Genomic DNA, 26,474 nt, shown 5'->3' on the forward strand with positions numbered 1-26,474 from the left:
CAGCCCAAACCACTAGGTCACATCCCTTCTGCACGAGACCACAAGCATCCCCAGACATGTTTTGGTCTCATTGGGTGTCATCAGTGAGGAGTAGCTTGGGTCTCTAGGCTCAGCAGGCACGGGACCCACGTCTGGGCACACCCATCCCACTTGGGATGTTTGTCATTTGTGAATTCAGCATGTGGTTAACGCCACCTGGCGTCCCTTGCATTGCTCAACTGCTCACACAATGGGACGAGAATCTGGAAGAAGCCCCTTGTAACTAGGATGTCACGCTTTTTGGTGCACGTGAAGCGGATGCACCAGCCCATGCCATCACTTGCACCAAATCAAGCCCCTTTGGTGCCTTACAAATCCCCACCATCGAGCACTGTCGCATCAAGCGTGCAAGCGCTACAAAGTAGCCAAAAGGCAACACATATATTGCATAAAAAGACGCGTGCAAATAATTACATATCACTTAACATAGCTCTCAACCTTTTGTGTCCCCAAGGTGGGTGGGTGAAAACACCCGATTTTGTTGGGTGATAGCCCATTTAAGTGAATGGGCGTGCAGGAGACTTGGTGGGTGAGTCCACTGGTACAAGGTGGGCGACACCCGCCAAAAGCATGCGAGTTGAATAGCTATGCACATGTATGGCGGGATTCCCTTGTTAAAGTTAACATCCAAATACATGATCAGTAACTTAAGCACAGAAAACATTTATTATGGTATCACTATTAAAACCTTGAATGTGTGACACCAACCATGTTAATGAAGATGGGGGTGATAATGTATTTTTCTATATGTATTTGTTTTCTCTTCGTTAAGAATTTTGGTGTCAGACATTCAATGTTTTATTAGTGAGAGCATAATGTATGTTTTCTTTGTTTCTTAGGCTACTGATTATGTGTTTGGATTTTAACATTAACAAGGAAGAAAGCCCACCATTCATGCAAAGTGAATCATACTTATCTGGATCACCCCATCTGAGCACCTGGGATATTTCACTGAATTGTTTTTTGTTTTATGACGTGGGGGGAGGATGGGGGGGTGTAACCACCCATGCGCCACACTCCATCACCCCCACTGCCACATACCCAATGTTATCACCCCTCCCAAACCTACATCAGTAAAATGTAGTGAAATGTCCCACCACAAAAATCGCTGTCGGCTTCAGCAGATAGTTGGAGGTCAGGGGAGATACAAATAATGTTTAATCTTCAATATTCAATACTGTGTATTATGTATAACGTGTGGTTTATATGTAGGAATGAAATGGTCGACTACTCGACTGATGTAATCGGTCATTATTTCATGTAAGCTTTTTATAATGTTTTCTTCCCTTGTCTTTCAGAGGTTAAGCAATCTTCCTTCTCCGCGAGTTTTGATAACGCACCTCCACAGGGATTACTTGCCAGAGCAAGTGTTCACAAAAAAATTAAAGGTGAGCGCCATTTTGAAATAGTTCTATGCCTAGGCTGTGCACAGATAGACGTGTTGCCGGCGTTTGAAAACAAATGAAAATGTCCAGTTCCATTTAATATTTCTTTCCGTCTGGGTAACATGCTTTGTAATGCACGAGGCGTGGTTATTATATACTGTGTGAAAAATAATTAAAACATTTCTCTTTTTAGGGTTCATCGTTTTAATAATCTGTTTTTGGTGTCGTTTGTGTCCCCACAATGGAGGAGGCGCTTTAAGAGGAGCCTCTTAGTCTCGGGAGGATAGCTTAGGGACAACGTGCTTACCTTAGAAGCAAGACGACACAGAGCAACACAGGTACGATCCCCGGGCCGCGCTTAGAAACCACTGGGTATTAAGCGTGTTGTATCATAAGGAAGGGGAGGGACAAAGGGGGGACGAGGAAAGTAAAAGGAGGGGATTCGGATGTAGATGGAGAATAAAGAAGGTTAACAGTTCCCTGGCTCCGGTCTCGCTATTCCCAACAAACTGGGGTTTCAACATATAAAACATCTGGCAACAAAGATGTATGGACCCAGGCACCCTTAAGGCTAACCCGAATGACCTGTCCTCCATTCTTAGAGCAGGGCTGAAACCAAAGGAACACCGTCTCACACCTCCTGCACCAACGAGAGGATCCGCCCACTACCGCCTGCGTTGCCGCTGAGTTCCCACCCATGTGACCATCCGAGACGACCAGTATCTCCACATCGACACAAGAGGAGCGCCTGCTACCTTTTTTGTAATATAATACATACACTGGGATCCTCCACTGTCCTCTGACATCCCCCAGACCAGGTACACATCTGCCGTTCAATGGACTGATTTGCATGGCGTCCAAAGTTCATCAGTACCGGGTCCTAACCCCTCCAATATCCTACAACCATCTAAAAGGCAGAAGACTACACCAGACATACAATAAGATGCCCAATCAAGACTGGGAGACACAGCACCAGACAAACCCAGCACCACCCAAATGGAGGGAGTCCAGGAGGCCATGGCAAACACAGTGCACATACTTGCATCCACGGCATCGTTCTTACGTAAGCCAGTGCCATTTGAGCTGAAACCACAAGAAGACGGAGGCCGTCCCTGGGAAGAATGGCTTGAAGAGTTCAGATTTCATAAAAGCCATAGGAGAGGATACATCGCCAGCATTAACTTGACATCTTCATGGACCTAGTGGGAAAGGACATCTAGATGATCATTAAAACGTTACCTGACCAAGATAAGACATCATATGAAACTACGGTCGTAGCTCTCAACAGGAAAATCGTCGTTCAACCGAATCGAGATTATGAATGATGGACATTCAATGAGTGCGACCAGCTCCCATGTGAAGCAATAGGTGAGTTTACCATCCAGCTCCAGAAAAAAGTGCCATATTGTCAATTTGCTGATTCTTTTTTCTGATTTAGAGACCATATGCCGCCTGCAAATTATAGAAGGTTGTACATCGTCCACATTTCTTAAGGACCTATTCAAAAAGCCAATCCCGCTAGACGAGATAATAGAACTGGTAAGAATATACAAATGAGTAGATGTCCAAGTGGCTGCAATTGAAGCACCAAGGCAGGGAGACACTATAGCCGCTGTCCACTGATGGTGACGCCCACCAACACGACAATCATCATACGGAACATCCACATGCAGGCCACAAACATCTAAGACGTGCTACATGTGCGGCCTCACGTTTCCACATAGAGGCCCATGTCCAGCCATTGGCCAAAAATGTTACAACTGTGTAAGAGACAACCACCACAAGTCTGTGGGCGTTGAGGCGGTCAAGCTTCCTAGAAATGGGATTCCTTCTCTGCACACTATCTGACATATAAAATGCTCCACGTTAATGCACGACTGCTGGGGCCCCTCCGCGTAGAGTTATCATGGCACTCAACAGTGTTTAAATCACAGACGACACAGCTCAAGCAGCCAAGATGAATATTACGCCAACAAATATGTGCGGTTACTCTGTGAAGAGGCAGAAAATGTGTTTTGCCGGAAATAAGACCTCACTTCTAGCACTTCCTCGTGGACACAGGAGCCACATTGAATGTCATGGGTGACACGGATTACACAGGCATAATGATGTAGCCGCTGGAGAAGACCTCAGCAAAGGTGTTCCAGTGCGGAGCCACCCAACCACTACCATCATTGTGACAATTCACATGCCTGCACCTGTCAGAGGGAAGTATGTCCCCACCATGATTCATAGCCTAGGGAGCCTCCACACAGGTCAGTGCCTGCTGAGCTACAAAATGGCAAAGGCACCGAACCCAATTGACATCCACTATGAAGAAACAGAGGTGATACTATGCCAACCCATGCACACAGATCTACTTTGCTCGATGGGCAGTAAGCTGGTGTCCAAAAGCCATACAGTTAAGAAATTCCCAAACCTATTCACAGGACTTAGAAAATTGAAGGACACTGTAGTCAAGCTGCACATCAATGAGGTCAAAACAGTTCCGCAACATCCACGAAGAATAGGTTTCCACCTACAAAGAAAGGTCTCCAAAAACTCAAATTGCTACTCCAGGGCGACATCAAAAGGACTGAAGGCCCAACCGCATGGGCATCACCCTTTGTGCTCGTCCCAAAAGATAATGGCTGAATATGTTTGTGTGGACATGTGCATTCCAAACATCGTCATCCAGAGAGAGAGACACCCAGGTCCAAACATTGATGGCATGATTGTCAAAATTAACAAAGCCTTACGATTTTCTAAACTTGACCTCAACCAGGGTGATCATCAGCTAGCTCTTCTCCCTGCTTCCCGACCAATACGTTTCAACGCATGATGGCCCATTCAGATATAAAAGATTGAACTTTGGGATCTCGTCCGCAGCATAAATATTTCAGGAAACCATTAGATGAATCCTGCTGCCCATTAACAATTGTGAGGCAGGCATGGTATCTGGAGAGATACAGACTCAAAAGTAACAGTTTGAAAACCTTTATTATAAAACTTTGTAGGGTTGGTGTAATGCCTAACTGGCACACTCGACCCACATGAATAAGGCCGTAAACAATATCACATATCTAGGGATCAGACTAACACCCTCCATAAAGCAATTATACAGCGCCAACTATCCAAATATATTAGATAAACTGAAGACAAACTTGACAAAATGGAATCCCCATAACATCTCATGTTGGAGCAAGCTGACAGTCATCAAAATGTCGGTCCTATCGAAACTGCTTTATTTCCAAACGCTCCCAATAAAAATGCCAAGGACATCCTTCAGAGCACTCAACAAAATGGTCTCCCCCTTCATATGGCAACACAAACCACCAAGAGTAGCGATGGCGACCTTAACAGCGCAAAAGAATGAAGGTGGCCTTGCCCTCCCTCACTTCTGGAAATATTATGAAGCAGCACAGCTGCGAGTTATTAAAGAGTGGGTTAATACCCCCACCAACATGTTTGGGCACAACAGGATGAAGCAGTAGTGGGAGCCCCCTGTCAAACCTACTATGGCGACACATGCGTTACAGGCGTCCAAACACCAAAGTTAGGAAGGACATGGGGGCGGGATTAAAGGCATGGGACACAGCAATCAAAAGAGGGACTCTCACGACACACCCATCACCTTTCACCCCAATGTTTGGGAACCCAGATTTCAAACCAGGTATGGAACAAAAAGCATACAGCAGATGGATACAAGCGGGGTGTATGAAAATATGCGACATGTATCAGGGTCAGACCATTATGTCATTCCAGGACTGTACTCAAGAGGTGGGGGTGAACTCTACGGAAGAATACCAATATACACAGTTGAGGCACTGGCTAATGTCCCCCTCCAATAAAGAAGCCGCCACAAGGCTGCTGGCCTCGTTTGAAAAATACATGACAACGGACACAGTCTCCCACAAATTGATCTCAAACCTATACAAACTCATAAATGAACAAGGTGAAGAGATCGAATGGAAATACATGAAGAGGTGGGAGAGAACGCTGGGAGAACCGATATGAAGGAACTTATGGCGACAGATATGGAACAAAATTCCCAATCTGACACGCTCAATACAGCTGAGAGAAATCTGGCAAAAGGTACTCCTACAATGGCACTACACCCCGGAGAGACTCCATGCAATGTACCCCGCCACTAGCGACACCTGCTGGTGAGGATGCCCAGCAGCAGGAGACTGGAAGCACATATGTTGGAGTTGCCCAACCATATCAAACTTTTGGGGAGTGATAAAAGAAGTGGTGGGGAACATGGTACAAGGAGCCGAGAGGCTGGAAGACCAGATATGACTGGGGGGCATGTGGGACCCGAAACAAAGAACATACACAAAACCACAACAGAGAGGTGTGATGACAATGATAATAGCGGCATGGCTGACAATAGACCAGCACTGGAAGCAAAAGAACCACCCACTAAATTTGACTGGCTCCATAAAGTGTGGAAATTCGTCTCAATGGAATGGATGACATGCAAGATCCAAGGAACCCCAGAAGCCTTCTGATCAGACTGGGGCAACATCCTTATATACTTGCAAAGTGATTCTATGCTCCAGTGGTGCCCGCACATCAGACTCCTGGACATTCTGTGACTCTACATACAGCATCATACTATGGACCCGATAATGCCATCCAAGGGGGACGGGGGAGGGAGGGAAAGGGAGTTGGGGGGGGGGGTTATCTTTGTTGAGATGAAAACATGTAAAATAAATAAAAATATATATTTTTTAAAAGTTCACAAACACAAAATGCTAAAAGTTCCCCTTGTCAGGATGCTCTTCTCAAAGCACATTTATTTCTTTTGAGGGTTCAACAGCCTTTTCTTCACTTTGGAGGATTCCGCTCCCACTTCTCTGTGTAGCTCCCCCTTTTCCCTCCTTCTATCAAGTGGCGCTGTACACCTCTTTTGGTCAACACCGGGGCAGTATCAGAGACTTTCGAGAATGCAGGGCTTTTGCTCCTCCCTATGCGTGACCACCCTGTTTCTGTTTTCGTTGTGCTGTCTGCACCTTTCTCACTATTTCCTTCTTTCTTTTGGGTCCCTCGCATCCTATTTTCTTTCTGTTCTCCCCAATTCACTGTTTCTGCTTTTGCACCGCTCTCAGACCTTTTTTCTCTTGCTTTCTCTCACTTTTCAATTATCGTGCCGCTTGCACTTTACGCTGGTACTGCTCCAGCCGCCCGCAGGCTACCAAGTTTCTCTTTCTCTCTCTCTCTCTCTCTCTCTCTCTCTCTCTCTCTCTCTCATGAAACTCACTGAGTAGTGTGGCGCTGTCGGGCAGTTTCCTCGGGATGTATGTGTCGAGGTCAGGGTCTCACCACCTGCCCCTCAGACAACCCTGGGACCTGCACACGTCCCAGGGTTATGAACACTGGCCTGGATACGGCCAACAGGTCTCAGCTTTCCCCAACCCGGCTCTATGGAGACACGGCTAACTCGCCACGCTGCAAGCCCTCTGACACATTGGGTCAGTGTCCTGGAGTCCCATTCTCCGCTGGATCCTCTGGGTTCCTCCTGCTGCGACCTCCTGTTCCCCGGGGTTCCACGATCCATCCAGCAACCCCAGCTTGCTAATTTACTCTGGCAGAACTCTACCTTTTATACCTTAACCAAGGGTCAATTGGAGTCAGGTGTATATGGTCAGTGTCAAATGCCTGAGCCTGCCTGACTCTTTTAAAGGGACAGTGTATTGTAGGCCTCTCCAGTCATCTTCCTCTGCACAGTACATGTTGGAAATGGGGAGAGGGAGACAGGACAAAACGGAAATTGATAGTTCTAAGTGGAAAAATTATAGAGTGATTGCCAGAGATGAGAGGGGAACCCCCTGGCCCTGTTTTTATACAACAGGGGTGATTCCCCTTTTGTTAGGTTACTTCCTACCCCTGTACCCTGCCATGAAAGTTCTGGTCTTGACAGCACCCCTTATGGTCTGAAATGGGGGAAGACAAATAGGTGTTGAGGTCAAAGCCATGCTTTTGTCTCATCTGACCCTCCTCACTACTTTTCTGGTATGATATTTCCGCCTCCCTCTTGGATTAGGGACAGTGGGACCTTCATATCCCATGAAGGCTTCAGGGATTTCTTCCTCCTCGCCTATCGTCCCGTTAGGATACCGTGTCTCACCTGGGGTTTTCCCATGAGCGCAACCCTCGACTCCCCTATCCAAGTGATCCTCCCTCGCTCTTCAACCCCCAGGGTTGGGATCCAACAGCAATGGCCCTCCCCTAGCCACTTGAATAGAGGATTCTCTGGGTCTACATGGGAGAATATCCCCAGCTTTCTCACATACCCTTACCCAAGAACACCGGCTACCGCTGTAGGGCTGTTGGTTACAGAGGAGGTCTTTGGGCTGTCCTTCTCTGAGCTTGAGGCTGTATACCAAATCTAAATAATAATTTGGCATTTATATAACGCTACAAACCCTCGGGTATCTGAGCGCTGCTTATTATTACCCACGGTGTGTGGTGCTCATTTATCGACCTCGAATGGATGAAAGGCTGAGTTTGGCCCTGGCCGGGATGCGAACCTGCACGGATGTCAAAGCGAGCACTCTACACGATGTGCCACTTGACCGGCCTGAAATGTCAGAATCAGGACAGAAGGGTTCATCTTGCTAATGATGGATGGGAGAAAATATGGGGATCTGACAGTGAGCGTCCTGCACTAGAGAGGAGAATCCGGGTAAGTCCAGGCCGATGATGACCTCTTCAGGAAGACCAGGTATTACCGCCAGCATGATGTTATAAGTGTCTCTCCGAATGGGAACAGGTATTTTAGGATAGACTTATTGATATCCATGAACACATGTGATTCATACCTTTTTTTGCATGTCTGTCACTTTCACTGGAGATCAGATCTGACCATACTGCGGTTTGTTTGCCCCCTTAGTCTGAGGGCCTGTACTGTAATCCCATTCACCATTGCAGGGTCACGAGTGGAAGTGGTTGGGATATCACAGTAGCAGGCACTCATAGTCTCAATATTCTGTTGTGTTTCTCCCCCCTCCTCATCTATTAAGCACCCGATCTCCATTGGCTCTTCTTTCCGATTTTGGGGACAATTTCTAGGCAAATGTCCTGGCTCTTTGCAGGAGAAGCAAACAAGGGTTGTAGGTCTATTAAGCCTGCTTTCTTCTGTTATTATATCTTCCTGACCCTTGAATTCTGGCCTTTGGTTTGTTCTCTCTCGAGCAGAAGTTTCCCTAGTTTTTATAGGAAACCCAGCTTTATACGATTGGGAGAGATTGGGACGAGTAGACTCTCGACCTTCCTTCTTCTCGTCACTGCGATTTAAAGAGTGGAAGTGTTGGTATCAGCATAATTCTGAGCATTTTCAATTTCTAGGGTGAGAATGGGTTTGTTTAATTGTAACACTGCTACCTAGAAGAACGGTGTTAATGAGTTTATAAATTGTTCTATGGTTAGTTCTTCGAGAACTTCAGATTTGCCTTTTAACCATAGGGAGAGGGTGTTCTTAATCCCTTCTCTTAACTCAATAGGTGTCGCACCCAGATTTAATTTTAAATGTCCTAGTTTATGGCGATAGAAACTACTAGTCTGCCCCACCCTCTGTAAAAGTCCTTCCTTGATCTCAGTAAAGGATGCAGTTCTGGGAAGATTTAGGAGTTGGTATGATGTTTGAAGTTCGCCCTTCAGAAGGGTTCCTAAATAGCAGAGCTTAAATCACCACTGCATTGAAATTGGGTCGCTAATCGTTCGAAATTCAACAAAAACATTCCTAAATCCTCTCCTTCGTACTACGATTGTAGAACTCCTTGGGGAATGCTGTTTTTTTTGCATAGCTTTCAGTTTTTCAAGTCCAGCTTGCAAATGTTTTTTTTTGCCTCAATCCGGTCCGCTAATTGGGTTAGTACTTCAATGGATGCCATTTTTATTGGTGGTGTGATAGTTTTATCCGACTTCCCTTCTGATCCTGAGTCCCAAGGAAAATCAGAGCCGGTGCCAGACTCCTGCTCTGGACTTTTTTAGCTCCCGGAGAGTTGCTTCGGAGAATGAAACGTGGGCTTAGTCGAGACAGTTGATAGTTCCACTATGGCTAACCCTCTTTCTGCAAGAGCAGCCCCCAACCCGCTAGGTCTGATATAGGTGTGGGGGTGTCTAACCTTCAGAATGAGGTGGCCCCACTGCTTTAGATGGTATGCAGACAGGGGAAGGGTATCAAGGCGAAGTTGGTTCTGAAAGAACCAATCCTGATGTTTAATTGTAATGCTGGTTTTGCCCAGGATAATCTGCTTCACCACTGAGACTCTATCCTGGTCTTCTGCCTGTAGAATGATCTTTTCCCCACTGGGTGGAAATACTATGGGCCTCATTACACGGTATGCAGTAACCATGGCGCTATGAGCGCCATGGTTGCCGCCGGTATTTTACCGTGTCCGCCTTGGTGGATGGCGTAATTACCAGCCTACTGCAAGGTGAGCGGGGCCGGTAATTCCCCATTCACCGAGGCACTTCCCCATTCCCATTTTTGCCCCCATAGGGCTCAATGGGAATGGGGAAGGAGGTAATTACGGTACCGCAAATTGCGGTAGCGTAATTAGCACGAAGGTCCCTTTGCGGGCCCGTTTCTTAACGGCTGGTAAAACCAGCCGTTGAGGTCGGGTCCGGCAAAGGGACCTCGTAGTAAGGCGGTAAGGGTTTACCGGTACCGGTGCCCTTACCGCATACCGTGTAATGAGGCCCTATGAGTAGCATGAGGGTTTCAACTTGTATCAGTTGAACTATATCCCACACCTAACATCATATGTGAGGCAGGCATGGTATCAAGAGAGACACAGACTCAAAAGTAACACTTTGAAAACTTGTATTATAAAACTTTGTAGGGTTGTTGTAATGCCTAACTGGCCCTAACTCTAATGGGGTTGTTCCCTCAGCTGATGCTTCAAAGGGCCGCCTATGTCTGTAAGTCCAAAACCAAAGTCTGTCTGTGTCAAAACCTATGCTTGCCCTCACTCATGTGATGTTAGGTCTTCTTAAAAAAAATGGTGGTTCAAAAAGAAATGCAAACCAAGGCTGGTTTCAGGTAGCCTTACTGTTAGGTTTAGTTCTGCCAGTTTAAAAATAGTTCAACGCAAAAAGGCGTGCCCTTGGGATCTTCCAGGTAGGGCCCTTGTATCAGGACAATACAGCCACTTGAATAGAGGATTCTCTGGGTCTACATGGGAGAATATCCCCAGCTTTCTCACACAATACATTCAACTACAGCGACAATATCATATTTCTCAGGAAGTCGCAAAAAGAACATGACCTGGTGCTCACCAAGGTATACGCCACCTTGCAAGAGGCCGGCTTAACACTCAATGAGGATAAATGTGAAATCAACAAACATGATTTGAAGCCACATTTTTTCAGACAAAGGGATGGTACCCAACCCAGAGAAAATACAAGTACTAAACTGTTTATCTCCAAAGTCTGTAAACAAAATCCACTCATTTTTAGGGATGGCCGGCTAATGCACGTGATATTTTCCTAACTATGCCACAATGATAGAGCCCCTCAGACAACTTCTGAAGAAAGATGGCACTTTCCACTGGAGCCAGCAATGCCAACATGCAATCGCAATGATCCAAAAGCCATTCCTCGAAGCCCAAACACCTTGCATACTTCAATCTGGAATGGCACACAGAAATCACGGTTGATGCCAGCCCCGTAGGGCTAGGGGCCATGTTAGCACAGAGTGAATCCATAGGAGCGACGGCAAACCACGTCTTTGCGTATGCAAGCCGAGCGTTATCGACTACCAAAGCCATCTACTCCCAAGTGGAGAAAGAAAGCCTGGCAGCCTTCTGGCCACCTGAACACTTCCATCATTTCAGGATTGACAGGCCATTCACTCTCGTAACAGACCATCGGGCACTACTGTCCCTGTTTGGGAGCCCATAAACAAAAATACCCCTGTGGATTGAGCGGTGGGGCATCCGTCTCCTTGAGTATGACTATCACGTAATATACAAACCGGACTGCGACCAAAACTGTGCGAACTACATGCCATGGCACCCCTAGACATCCACGGATGGTTCCCTAGGTGACACAGTGGCACAATACATAAGATGCCTAGCCACAAATGCCCTCCCATCAGCAATGGCCATGGAGATGTGCCAAAATGATTCAGAGGATGACCCCACCATCAGACTAGCCTTAATATTAACGAAGGAGACAAAATTGAGGAACTATAAGAACATGATACTACAATCTGGAAGCACACAAGCGAGAGATAGAACGACTGGCAAAGATACACAAAACTGTCGGACACAGAACAAAATGTCTTATTGAGAGGAACTAGACTCGTGGCTCCTTGGACATTGAGGAAAGCACTAGTATGGATAGCCCATGAGGGCCATGGGGAATAGCAAACACCAAAAGGCTTCTGCGGAACCAGGTATGGCTCCCATGGATGGATGAGATGGTGGAACAGAAAGTGCAACAGTGTGTATCATGCCAGTGCACTTCGCCTAAAGTCCCCCCTCCCATACCAGTAATGGACAATGGTCCACCGTTCAATAGTCATGACTTCCATAATTTCGCCACCCACATGGAATTCGGACACCAGAAGGTGACTCCACTGTGGCCACAGGCAAACGCAAGGGCCAAAAGATTCCTGTTGTCCGTTAAAAGAGCACTACAAACAACTCCTATTGAGAGAATGCCCATGTAACAGGCATTGTGCTGGATGCTGCAACATTATCAATACCCCCCATGAAGCAAAGGGGGTCTCTCCGGCAGAAGTGATGATCAAGTAGTAACGATGAATACGCTTAGTGAGGTTCCAAGAAGACATTGATACAGCAGAAGATGCAATATGGAGAAGAGAGATGGAAAGGAAACAAATAACAGATCGGATCGACGAAAAGAGTAAAATGAATGATCGAGAATGTGTCACTGCCGAAGAAGTCATCGTTCGGCAAAAGCAAATAAGGAAAACAGTTTCCAAATACGGGGCCACTCCATTTGTAACGACAGGACAGAAAGGACAATCATCACGGCACAATCAGGCGATCAGGAGGTCTCTGTCACACACTCCACTCACTCTCCCCCCAGTTCTTCTCGGGCTCCCATTTCCCGCCCCTGTACCTCCAGTTCCCTCCATCCTCTGGCCCGGTTCCGGGACTCACATGTGCTTTCCTCAAATCCTCAGGTGCCACGGCACCAAGTGCCACAGCGCAAAGTTCGGCATGCTGCTTGCTCACGGAGACGCCCGCTCCATTGGCGTCTTCCCTGGCGCTTGCGAGACCGGCTTCTTCCGCGTCACATGACCACCGCCTCCCGCTCGCGTGTTTCTAACCTACGCTCACGTGATGCGGTCAAGGCTCATGTGATCGGGAGGAAATAGCAGCGCTAGTATTTAAACGGCTGCATCGTAGGGCTTCGGTGCTTCACAGCTGTTCTCTTGGACTTCTGTACGGCGCTATTCTTGTCTTTTGTCACTTCTGGATTTTGGACTCGGATTTCACCACGGACTGCTATCGGATTACCCCTGGCTCTGGTTTCTACTTCTTGGATTCATTGCTACGACCACGGACTGCCTCTCGGATTCCTATCCACTACGTTCCGCCTTCATTGTGCGGATTCTGGTACCTGGTGGGCCCGGCTCTCGCAACACTGCTGGGATCGCTACACTGCTAAAGGAACAGCCTTGTTGGGTCTCGGAACCTCCCCTATAGGTACAACTGATTCTCCACAGACACCTCCTGGTAAGACCGTTCCACTTATTTGTTGATTGGTTGTTGATGCTGTTTTGGCTTAATACTTAACCAGTGTTTCCTTTACAGTGGTTCGGGGTTCCACAAGTTCCACAGTTCTGGAAGACCATCTCCCACCTGTGGCCTCAAAGGTTGAACAGAGAGTGGCTTAGATTCTCTTTGTGCGGCACATGTGGACAGAGGATTCTTCGACTACACGACAGTCAAGACACAACAGACTGTGAAGCCATCGTGTAGCCTATGGAGGGAGCTGCGGATGACCCCTTGACAACTATGGTTCAGGCCATAACTGTGTTACGTGCAGACATGGCCGCAGTGAATACTGCCATTCACCAACGTTTAGATAACATTCAGAGTTCTAGACACCCCTTACTCCCGGAAGCTGAATTTGGGGATTTGCCACCAACCCCTCCGCCTGTCCAGCCTCCTGTTCCACCCATTCCTAACCCCATCCCCGTGATACTCCCCTCTTCTTTTTCCTTGGCCGCCCCCGTGAGGTATCATGGGGATCCCAGCAAGTTTAGAACTTTCCTGAACCAATGCAAGTTGCATTTTTTGTGCAGGCCCCTGGCCTTTCCGGACTCCACCACCAAGGTAGCCTTTACTCTCTTGCATCTAGCAGGTACGGCCGCTGCCTGGGCTAACCCACTCCTAGAAAACAACAACCCGGCCCTTTACGACTTTGATTTACTGGTTACGGAAATGTCCCGAGTGTTCGACACCCGTCATAAAGTTCAGTCCCGAGATCTGGAACTCCTGGATCTGGGGCAGGGGAGGGGGTCCCTAATCAAATACATCACTAAGTTCAACCAGCTTGCTGCCGAAACATCCTGGCCCGAAGCCAAACAGGCTGTTGTATATTATCGAGGCCTAAACAACGCTATGAAGGACGCCCTTGCGCTTGTTCCCTCCTTACCGACCTCTTACCAAGATCTAGTAGACCTAACCCTGCAACTGGACACCAGACGTTCTGAACGCAGGGCTCAGGCTGGTTTTGTGCATACAAATGCCCCATCTCCTTCCACCTCTGCCCCCTCTGGCACCAGTCCCGAACCCATGCAGATTGGGGGCATCAGGAGTCCGATCACACCTATAGAAAGGGAACGTAGGAGGGTGGACAACGCATGCTATTATTGCGGCCTAACTGGTCATTATGTGAAGGAGTGTCCCTGTCACCCAAAGCTTAAACCTTCGGGTTTTCGGAGTGCTCGACCCTAGACTCGGGGAGTGGATCGAGCGCTCCTTGTCATACCCCGAACCCTGTGTTCGCCTTTGGTCGCATCAGGCCCGTTTATGTACAGGCCGTTCTGAAACCCACGCCTGATGTCTCTCACCCACTCACTATTATCATAGATTCCGGGGCCACAGCCAACTACATGGATATCACGCTGGCTCAAACCCTAAACCTACCTCTTCTAGCCAAAACCAGGCCGGAACCAGTGCAGGCAGTCAATGGTACGTCTCTAGTATCTGGGCCCATCAAACAACAGACCGCCCCAATGCTCCTGACCATACAAGCCATACATAAGGAAATCTTGAGTTTCGATCTCATCTCGATGCCCCAGTTCGGTGTAATATTGGGGATACCCTGGCTAGGTGAGCACAATCCCTTAATTAATTGGAAAGTGGGTTTGGTGCATTTTGAATCCGATCTCTGTCAACGCTATTGTCTAGCAGCAACCACTAGCATCGATACACCCGCTCAAGCATTGGGAGTCATAGCTCAGTTAACCCTAGAAGAGGCCACTATTCCCTCTGCAGAACACCACACAGTTGGATTGGTCTCCACACTCATTCCAGCTCAATACCAAGATTTCGTGGGAGTGTTTGACCATGGTTCATCGGAAGTCCTACCGCTGCATCGTCTGTACGACTGCCCGATAGATCTGGTTCCGGACAGTGCGATTCCCACAGGCCGTATCTATTCCCTTTCCCCTACTGAAGACCTGGCCCTCAAAGAGTACATTCAGAAGTCCCTCCGTTTGGGCCAGATACGTCCTTCCACTTCCCCGGCGGCTAGCCCCATTTTCTTTGTCCCCAAGAAGGAAGGTGACTTACGGCCTTGTGTGGACTATCGTCGGCTCAACGCCATCACGAAGCAAGAACGCTACCCCATCCCACTAATCACGCCCCTGTTGGACCGCCTCACACACGCCACTGTTTTCACTAAATTGGACCTCCGCGGTGCCTACAATCTAGTCCGTGTGCGTCCCGGAGACGAATGGAAGAACGCTTTTTGTACTCGCTATGGCTTGTACGAATATACGGTCATGCCGTTCGGTTAGTGCAACGCTCCGGCCACGTTCCAGAGGTTCATGAATGACATCTTCTCTGATATCTTGGACCTGTTCATTGTGGTCTATTTAGATGACATCTTGATATTCTCCCAGACCATGAAAGAGCACATACAACACGTTAGGGAAGTGCTTTCCCACCTACGTAGCCACTCCTTGTTTGCCAAACCCGAGAAGTGTCAGTTCCATGCCGACTCCGTAGAGTTCCTTGGTTTTCACATCTCGCCTGGAGGGTTAGCCATGAATACCTCCAAAGTTTGAGTGGTGTTGGACTGGCCGGTCCCCGATTCCCTGAAGGCTCTCCAGTCTTTCCTAGGTTTTGCTAACTTTTACAGGCGGTTTATCTCTGGATTCTCATCTCTGGTGGCTCCTCTTACCTCTCTAACTACCCCTCGCTCTCCTTTCTTGTGGACGGAGACACATCAACCAGCATTTGAGGCCTTAAAGACGGCGTTCACTACCGCCCCTATTCTACAGCACCCAGACCCCGAACTGCCATTCATAGTGCAGGCTGATGCCTCATCCTTTGCCCTAGGTGATGTATTATCACAGACTTGCCCTACCTCTGGTCGTCTTCACCCCCTGGCCTTCCATTCTCGTAAGTTCACAGACGCTGAGTCCAACTATACTGTGACCGAAAAAGAACTACTGGCGGTCTTGTACGCATTCCGCGTTTGGCGACACCATCTCTTGGGGGCTAAGTACCGTATCACGGTTTATTCCGATCACCAGAACCTACAAGACCTAGCGTCTCTGAAATGTATCAACAGCAGACAGGTCAGGTGGCATCTCTTCTTTGCGGCCTTTGATTTTGTTATCAAACATCGCCCAGGTCCTATCCATGGCAAAGCCGATGCCTTGTCGCGTTCCCCTGGGGGGGGTGGCCTTGCCGACGTTTCCAGATACTCTTCTAGATGTCGGTAAGGTGGTTTGTTTGTGTACTCCGACTTTGCCCCTGCTTGACACAATACGGAACTGGGTTACCTTACACCCAGATCAGTTGTCCGATTGGGATTTAGTGGTTCACGACGGTCTTCCCTTTGTTTCTGATCGACTATTCCTGCCCACGGTAGACACCCGCAACATGGCCTTGGAGTGGTCCCACGACGCTCCGGTTCATGGACATCCCGGTCAGAAATGCACTTTGGAGTTGTTGAGAAGGTGGTGCTGGTGGCCGTTCATGGAGAGAGATGTTGAGTCATACGTCAACACATGTGCTGTTTGCGCACAGAGTAAGCATCGTAGGGGTCGCCCTGTGGGTCTTCTGCTTCCTTTACCTGTCCCTCCCAAACAATGGCACACTTTGACCATGGACTTCGTTACTGACTTACCCCGGATCCGGGGCTTTGATACCTTGTGGGTAGTCATCGACTCTTTTTCTAAGATGGCTCGCTTTATCCCTTGTAAGAGCATCCCCTCTGCACCTACACTGGCCCAACTGTTCTTCGAGAATGTCTTCTGTCTTTTTGGGCTTCCTTCGGTTCTCATCTCGGATAGAGGTTCCCAGTTTATGTCACGCTTTTGGCGGGCCCTGACCAAGCTACTCGGTATGGACATCCGCTTCTCCTCCGCATACCATCCTGAGACGGACGGCCAGACCAAAAGGCTTAACCAGACGCTGGAGCAGTACCTGCATTGTCTGACCTTACAGATGCAGTGTTCTTGGTTAAACATGTTGCATCTCGCAGATTTTGCGTACAACAACGCCATGCATTCCTCCACTGGTTTCTCCCCGTTCTATGTGCTCTATGGTCAACATCCTTGTGTTTTACCTTTCACAGATCTGCCTCCCTCAGTCAATCCGGCTGCCCTTGCGTGTGTTAGGGACCTGACCTCCATCCACGCCCAGGTGTCGACTCATCTTGTCGAAGCTCAGGCGTCCATAAAGGCGCAGGCGGATAGGAAACGGGTGATGGCCCCGTTGTATTCTGTGGGGTCCCATGTTTGGTTGTCCACCCGTCACCTGCGGTTGGTGGGTTGCCGCAAGCTACTGCCTCGTTTTGTGGGTCCCTATGTTGTCATCCGTGTTCTCAACCCTGTGTCCTATCGTCTTGCACTTCTGGGATCCTGGCGGCTTCACCCCGTCTTCCATGTTTCACTGCTCAAGCCCTGTCACGCTTCCACACGGCTTCGCTCCCCTGTGGCTCCGGTGTCTCTGTCCTCCCCGGATGTGTTTGAGGTCTCTGCCATTCTGGGTTCCCGTGTCTCTAGGGGTTGCCTCCAGTACCTCGTGGATTGGTAGGGCTATGGCCCCGAGGAGAGGTCCTGGGTCCCTGCTGCTGATGTCCAGGCTCCCCGTCTAGTGGCATGCTTCCATAGGGACAATCCTTCGTGCCCACGGGGTCATGGGCCTTTGGGGGGGGGCTCTGTCACGCACTCCACTCACTCTCCCCCCCAGTTCTTCTAGGGCTCCCATTTCCCGCCCCTGTACCTCCAGTTCCCCCCGTCCTCTGGCCCGGTTCCGGGACTCACATGTGCTTTCCTCAAATCCTCAGGTGCCACGGCGCGAAGTGCCACAGCGCAAAGTTCGGCATGCTGCTTGCTCACTGAGACGCCCGCTCCATTGGCATCTTCCCTGGCGCTTGCAAGACTGGCTTCTTCCGTGTCACATGACCACCGCCTCCCGCTCGCGTGTTTCTAACCTACGCTCACGTGATGCGGTCAAGGCTCATGTGATCGGGAGGAAATAGCAGCACTAGTATTTTAACGGCTGCATCGTAGGGCTTCGGTGCTTCACAGCTGTTCTCTTGGACTTCTGTACGGCGCTATTCTTGTCTTTTGTCACTTCTGGATTTTGGACTCGGATTTCACCACGGACTGCTATCGGATTACCCCTGGCTCTGGTTTCTACTTCTTGGATTAATTGCTACGACCACGGACTGCCTCTCGGATTCTTATCCACTACGTTCCGCCTTCATTGTGCGGATTCTGGTACCTGGTGGGCCCGGCTCTCGCAACACTGCTGGGATCGCTACACTGCTAAAGGAACAGCCTTGTTGGGTCTCAGAACCTCCCCTATAGGTACAACTGATTCTCCACAGACACCTCCTGGTAAGACCGTTCCACTTATTTGTTGATTGGTTGTTGATGCTGTTTTGGCTTAATACTTAACCGGTGTTTCCTTTACAGTGGTTTGGGGTTCCACGAGTTCCGCAGTTCTGGAAGACCATCTCCCACCTGTGGCCTCAAAGGTTGTACAGAGAGTGGCTTAGATTCTCTCTGTGCGACACTTGTGGACAGAGGACTCTTCGACTACACGACAGTCAAGACACAACAGTCACCAGAAATGCGATAAACACTTGTGGAAACCTATGGAGGAAAGTGCCAATGGTGAAGGTGAAGGAGAGATGGTCCACAGTCAACCAGACGAGCGCAAGTAGGTTGAGACGGGCACAGATACAAGAACAGAAGCAGGAGAGGTGTGCACGTCGGTCAAGGGGAGAGACCTTGATGAACCATCCAGAGACCCCTCCTGTTGGTGGAAGAAATCTAAAGGTACCGACCAGACAACATAAGTGAGGGGGAGATGTTGTGTCCCCACAATGGAGGAGCTGCTTTAAGAGAGGAGCCGCTTTGAGAAGAAAGGGGAGGGTCAAGGGAACATTGGGCGAGGGACAGGAAAAGGAGGAGGAAAGGGAGGGGATGTGGATTAAGATGATGAATAAAGAAGGGTAACAGGTCCCTGGCTCCTGTCTCATTACTCCGCACAATCTGAGGTTTGAACATACAAAACAGCGTCCTGTTATTCATAACCCCTGTACTATCGCATAGCAGAGATTACTATATGAAACCTTCAGGACCTATAATATGCAATATAATTTTAAATGTGACTAATCTTGTTTAAAAATATTCCTTAAAATGGTGGCTCTCCCCCACCCTTCTTAATTTATATTGCTGTACTGGAGGGCCTACATACTCAACCATTTTGCTGTGATTTTTTCTGTTTTCCCTTAAACCACCCCTGTAACCGTGTTATCACCCCTGTAATCTGCCCCCTCCCCCTGCCTTGTCTCAGGTTTTGCCCCAAAAACATGGATGTTTATGATGTATTTGCATTTTTGTGGCCAACTGCTGCTAGGGAAGAAGGGTCGGTGAGATTTCACTACAAACCCTAATGCAAACATACCTTGCAGGTAGCTCACCACTAAAAACCCACTGCCATAGCACCGTAAAGTATGTTCCTGGTGCCAACTGGGCTGGGGGGCAAGGAAGACAGGTATTTTGCAGGTATGGTGAAGCCGCTTGTGGGATGAAGCGAGGAGGTGATCGGGAGGCTCTGGGGGTTTATATGAAGCCACCCTCTTGGTGATACAACCCCTGAGATGGAATGTTGAGGATCCTCCGAGCCGCTCACCCCTCACTGGCCTCTTGTGCAACAGTATAGTTGTATTGTGATGTATTTTATTGTTGTTTTGACCAGAAACATGTGCATAAGCAATACATAGAGGGCCAACCCTGAGAGGTGGTTGCTTGCTGGTGAATGATGGTGGAGATTAAACAGAAACCAAGAACAGCACAGACACTTCGGACAGAGCTGGATATTCAGAGGTGGGCAGAACATTTTTGCGTGGAGCAGATGGGTCAGTGACTAATAAGTGACTGGAACACCTTCATGTGTAAGGTAGATCTTAAGGGCAGATGTGAATAAGTGGTTAGTATTGGAATTTTTAATGTGATGCAGATGAGAGCTCCAGTGGAGCGGGGGAAGTAGGGAGAAGGAGCGTAAGTGAGTACTGGGAGGATGGGCGACAGAGAGATTGGGGAACGAAGAGCAGAGGATGTGTTGTGGGACTGTAGCAAGAGATGATGTTTCCAATATAAGGGGGAGCAAGTCCATAGAGATTTAAAGACAAGCAGAAGAAATTTAGAGAGGGATCGGTTGCACATTGAGAACCAACCAGCATGAAGGTGGTATTTGTAGGTGTCGAAGAGGAGCAAGACGATTGCAGACGGTATTGGTTGAAGAATTGAGTGCCTTGTTAAGTAGAGGGGAAGAGTAGAGGGGAAGGCCCAGAGGGAGGTTGGCACGGTAGTCCAGTTGGTTAAGTACAGTTGCCTAAGGGATAGACCAGGATGGGGTCTCTAGGTGGCAGAAAGGGGATACTAGGCATTTTGGGGGCTATAGCGGCACACAAACCCTCATTCACAAAATTTGACAGAAAAACAAGTGGGAGGCGGCAAGACCCACATAGGGTGTGAACGGCTTGTGGACCCACTTGCACCCCTGCAATCATGCTCATTGATTACAGGAGGTTGAATATAAATGCTGATGCCTGCATTCAACGGGAGCGTACCGAAACCCATAAAATGATGAAATCAGAGATTCAGAGGGCCCCGCTGCAGGGTTGCAGGACCACCATGACCATCCCTCCAGACCACTAAATGGCAGCTGCTGCATTTAAGCCCTTGGGCCACACGATAGCTGTCAATCATTCAAATACGGAACGCTAAGATCAGGAAACACATGTAGATAATACATGGGGAAGTGCCAACACAATGTAGAGGAGGTTGAGCTTAAAAGCCATGACAATTGGTTCATCCGGGCTAACAAACCTACAGACCTAGTCCCAAATGCTTTTGAAACATTTAAAAGGTCTGCTTTAGAATAAACTGAGGTCAAACGGGCAGGTAGTTTGAGATTTAAAACAACGAGTTGGAATGCAGGTCAAAGTGTGGAAAAGGCAGAGAGCAGCTTGTTGGGAAGTACAGCCCAGTCATGGAAATATTTTCAGAAGAGCCTACAGGGAACTATAACACAGATCCAGGCAGGTGCCACTTTACTTTGAAGGAGTTGCCTGTAATCTTGGGGCCTGGCAGGGGCTGAAACCCTGAGGAGGAAAAGCCTCATAGGAACCTCCTGTGGCCTCTGACTGAGGTGCAAAGCCTAGCACTGGGGGTGTCAAAGCAGATCAGAGCCTGTAGCGTGCTAAAGCGCAAGAGCATGGCACTTGACTGGCAGGTTTTAATAACTTTAGTCTGTAATGGATCCTAGTGGAGACAGCAGAGAAGAAATACCTTCTGGCAATTATACTACTTCCTACTTGGCCCACTCCTTGGGTAATGGGGGATCCAAAGTCTTGCACCAGTAGGAGTTGTATTGTAATTTATATTATAGGTACACTACTGGAGCTTAGGAAGGCCGCTTGCGACTAGAGAGTTTCTCTGCACCTTTTGTGGCAAGTGCTCTACTCACATTCTCTGCACCTCTCTGGGCAATTTCTTCTCAGCACCCGTGAATCTTATCAGTGCCCTCTGCGGCCAGTGATATTTCTCCCGATTGTGTCCAAACATCAGCATGTAACTCCCTGCATATGTCTGTGGAATTTGTCTTATTTCCCTTCAACTCTCCTCGTATCCATTTCCCAGGGCCCTTTTGTGTCCTCCTGGGTCCTCGCTTCCCACACCCAATCACCTACTGTCTCTGCACCTCCCAGCACTTTGTCTTGGCACACACTGGCCTGTGCCACCACAGGCTGGCACTTACCTATTTATTGGGGGTATACCATTCCACCATGGCGCTTACAGCTTCTCACTCCCTAGCACTTCTCACTTGATATAACTAGCATTGACCACCTATCCCTTCTCTCTCTCTCTCTGCACTTGCATGTTTTGAATGCTCACAAGGCTTAGTAGGTCAGCCTCTATGTTACAGTGTTATATCTTATTTTCTCCCATGTTCCCTCCCTGTTGCCCCGTGGGCGCTTTGAAACACAATTTACATTTATAAGCGCCTTACAAATGCACAATAAATAAATAGAACATCATTCCCCAATCTTCAGCATAAATGGCCAGGACTACCTGCATCCCTGTTACCTTCTCTCCACACCAATAATTCTGCTCTTTGAATTCCTAAAGGCAGCAACTGCCCAATTGTTTCCATTCTTTGTCTGGTAGCATTCACGGATCCACTGCAGTGTGCGCATGCTCTCACACATGCTGCGCTGTGTCTTGCCCTCTCTATTTGGCATCTGACTGTCTGACCACTCACAAACTCTTTGAGCTTGTTGGAGGCTGCCGCCTGACTATCTCTTAGATTGGGTGCCGGTCCTTGTCAGGTATGCGGACCATCCAGGCACCATACTATTCCTAAAACATGTTTGACTCCTGATCCAAAGCACGCTTCCTCACAGTAATTAATGCAAGTTGAAATAATGATATACCAATAGTTCAATGGTGGTAATTATAGCAACAAATTGTGATAAAATCACAGGTTACCACTTGCCACAAATTATTACTTCTAATTCTAAAGGATATGATGAGGGACAAAATCATAGTTCATCCTTAATAGACCTGTGAGATGGTTTTGTATATTGTTCATCATAATACTTATTTCTCTCTGAACTTGGATTGAGACTTCTTCGCTCAGATGATAGTAATTCACAGAGTATTTGGTTACTTTCAAAAGCCGGAAGTTTAAAATGGCAAGCTGCATTGGATGAAATTCAGCATGGAGGAATATGAGCCTATGGGAAGACGCAGGTTCAAATCCCCATAGAGAAACCTGGGAAATGTAAGGGGTGCTTAAATTAACAAAATAAAAACCTTTAATAAAATAACCTGACCCCAAGGATCGGGCAAATAATATTTAAAAGGAGTCCAGGATGTAAAGTGCTGAAGGCAAAGGAGGCAGAAGAGCTCAGGGCATGGCCTGGCAAACACTGCCACCGTTCGGAGTGATGGTGGAAACGGAGGGAGGAGTGGATTCAGCATATAGCCTGGTTGAAGCAGGGCTTGGGAGCGGTGAGCCCAATTAGCTGGAGCCTGCAAGTGGATTGAGCCACCGGGGCAGTGTGTGGGGAGGTGGGGGGCGTTGTACGGATGCTTTCCCTACCAGGGGAGGGGAATATGGAGATGACGGGACTTAAATCAGATGTCCAATCCATTTTAGAAGAAATTAAAGCAATGGGGTCTGAAGTCCAACTTTCAATGGTGGAAATTAAGACGAGGATGGGTAAGATTGAGGATAGGGTGGAGTTCCTGGAGTACAACCAACTCTCAGTGGATATCATAGAAGTGAGGCTGGAAGCGAAAATCAAGGTATTGGATCAGTTGGGCAGAGAAACACGCCTAAAGGTGGATGGCATTGAGGATAGGGAGTGCAGGTGTAACATCAGGATTTGGGGCCTACCTCCAAGGATGGAGACCCAAGAAGGTTTGGAGGTCGGGTTGAAGGGACTGTCCGCAATGCTCATGCCAGCGGATCATCCTACACCCAGTCAGTTGGATAGTGTCCAGTGGTAGGGTAACTATTGTAAAGGACCAGAGGTCCAATGTCCTTCACTATTCTAGGCCTTATTCTCAAGGACGGGACGCCCAAAGTTCATCCTTATTCTAAAAACATAAAGGCTGTCCACCCAGGGAAGTGCTCAGCCAAACGTAGTCTCAGTTCCCCTGTACTCCTTTTTCGTACTTATTTGGTTGGTTAGCCACTTCTACCAGAAGTGCCATACAGAGAGGAAACATAGAAACATGAGAGGCTATGGTGTCTTCAGAAAGATTCAACGATTACATTGGTGCAGGTGGGCTAGGTAGTGGAGGGGAAATGCATTGACACATGACATTTGGTGACAGTGAAACGTGCATAAACATACTGTACATTTTGGGCATGCACCACTTTTTACCTGTATACAATTTACATGAATACAGCAATGGGATAAAATGGACAGAGTGGTTGGGGGTAGAGGATGCTTCTTCATTGGCTAGCAGATGGATATTTAGTGTGGTCTCAACTGATTTTCTTGATGGCAAGTGTTGCACTGATGAGGGCGCAGTAGAGAGGAGTGGGAGCAGGAGGTACACAAAAGGGGGTTGGGGGTAGATAGGTTGATGAGAGGGGTGATGTTTGTCGTCTTATTGTGGCTGGGTCTTTGAACAGACTGTGGTCATGATTCTGCCTAGCCTTGGAGTAGGTGTGATCTAGTGAAGATGTCTTTCCACCAACCTAGGAAAGACCTTGTACCCCCTTACCCTTAGAATGATTGCAGCATCAGCAAGTGTAGTTATTCCCCCTACATGGGTAATTCTGGATAGAATGTGAGTGCTCTAGCTAGATCTATACTCCTTTAGCATTTGAGCTGGTAGTCTTGCTTTTTCCACCAGGATCTGAGCTATCACTTCAACTAGCTCCTTTCTTTTTACAGCACTTATCTTTCTCCTTTTTCTCTATTTCTTAAAATGGTATCTTAGCTATCAGACCTTGACCTTCTCAAGATTGCCTAGTAGTTTCATTCCTTCAGCTTTGGCTCCACTGCTCCAGCCTCTTCTTTCCAAGTCATTTCGAAGGAGATTTCCTTCATGTGATTCCTGCACACTGCCCGTTTGTGGTTGCAGCGCTTATCTGCCTGCAATCTTCTCTCCCTCTCCCCTCCTCCTTCTCCCTCTTTCCCTCCCTCTCCCTTACTCCCTCACCCACTCTCTCCGGTGCCCTTTTCCTTCCTTCTTCTCCCTCCCTCTGTACCTCTCCCTTCCTCAATCACCCTCTCCCTTTCTCCCTCGCACTCCCTCTCATTGCCTCATCTATCTCCAAACATGATGCCCCCTGTATTCATTTTGTGTGTCTAAATTGGGGGATTGAATTAGCCCACCATTCAATTTGTGGGCCTTCTTCCCTGAATGTGTAAATTATTTGTGAATTGGTCCTCTGATTACCCCCAGTGGTTGTGATTTTTCCTCGATGTTCTGAGATTACTGGGGTTTCCCTTGGGATTTTGATTGGCAAGGGTAATGGATTCATGGGCAGCAGGTGAGGTCAGGCTCTGATAAACAGCATCTTCATAAAGGATCGGCATCATTATAATAATTTGTTTTTTATATAGCGCTTTAATCTAAAGCGCTTTACATGGGACATATTTACATATGCTACTATTACTACCCAATCGAAATTGGCATCCATTTATCGACCAGGGAAGGATAAAGGCTGAGTTGTCCTTGCCGGGAATTAAACCTGCGACCTGCAGGTCAAACACAGATCACAGCAACGGGCGTGTAACCTGCTAAGCCATCTTAACAGCAATATAGGCTCAGTCGCCATTTTACGGCCAGGTGAAATTTGGATTCCCTTTTAAAAATCCTGTAGCTGTTTTCCAGGGTTGCCCTGCATCTCTGGGTGATCTCTTCTGTCCATCTTTTCCAAGTGGAATGGCAGGGGGGGTTCTCTAAGTCCATCTCTGCTCTGCTGTAGTTCAATCACTTCCTCTAGACTGCTTCCTTTTATACAGTACAGGCCATGCAGACACCCTGTGCTAGGGTGTGCGTTTTGCCTCACCCTCTCCAGTGGGGACCCCACACTGAGTCTAATATTGGATTTCTCAGAGCAGGGTATCCTCGACCTGGTTGCACCAAAAGTTGATCCGAGGTTCACTAGAGTTTGAGTAAGCAGACACGAGAAAAGGATGGGGATGTGGGGTAGAGTGGTAAGGGATACTGACCCATAGGCTTGTATGGGAGAGTTAAGGTCTTTACCCTGCTGGGTTTGAGGGAAGTAAGGAAAGAATGATTGTCCCTATAAGGCCACCCTGTGGGATAGTACTAGAGTTCCAGTCTCGGTTACTGGTAGGGGGTCCTCCTGACACGAATGTGGTCTTTTCACCAAGCATCAGAGGAATTTATATTTTATTTTTAACTTTATTTAACTTGGGTCACAATCAATACAAATAGTATCAACAAAGAAAATGAATTGGGGGTAAAGCATTAGCAGTGAAAAAAAGAGAGAAGAAAAAAAGGAACATTCATATTTCCAATCTTACGAAAAGGTTCGGAGTGCAAACTGCAACTTCAGGGTCCTCTTAACCACCTCGTATTGTGGAGCCGACCAATGCCTGAGAGGGGGAATTTATGAGGATGTCCCGCCTATGAGCCTATACCCTCTACATCATCATCTGGTGAATGCCTGAGGCTCAGGAAATCTCAGAAAGGTTCCCATATATCGATGGGTCTAGACCTCACTGGGGCCATCCTGCAGAATTCAGATTCTCTATCGTTACACCAGATCAAGTGGTCAACCATCTACCCACTCCCAGTGTTTCCTGATTGGACACTGGCATCAATAT

General features: G+C 48.0%; 1 protein-coding gene across 1 annotated transcript in view; it reads left to right on the top strand.

Annotated features, from left to right (window-relative positions):
- Window positions 1-26,474, top strand: part of LOC138510512 (sulfotransferase 6B1-like) — a 205,988-nt gene that overhangs the window by 69,565 nt on the left and 109,949 nt on the right. Inside the window, exon 3 of the mRNA XM_069626215.1 lies at window positions 1,338-1,427. Within this exon, the coding sequence (XP_069482316.1) occupies window positions 1,338-1,427 (90 nt within the window). The remainder of the gene's footprint in view (window positions 1-1,337; window positions 1,428-26,474) is intronic.

Source organism: Ambystoma mexicanum, chromosome 6p, assembly GCF_040938575.1.
Source record: "Ambystoma mexicanum isolate Mex_15411 chromosome 6p, UKY_AmexF1_1, whole genome shotgun sequence".
Classification (NCBI taxonomy): domain Eukaryota; kingdom Metazoa; phylum Chordata; class Amphibia; order Caudata; family Ambystomatidae; genus Ambystoma; species Ambystoma mexicanum.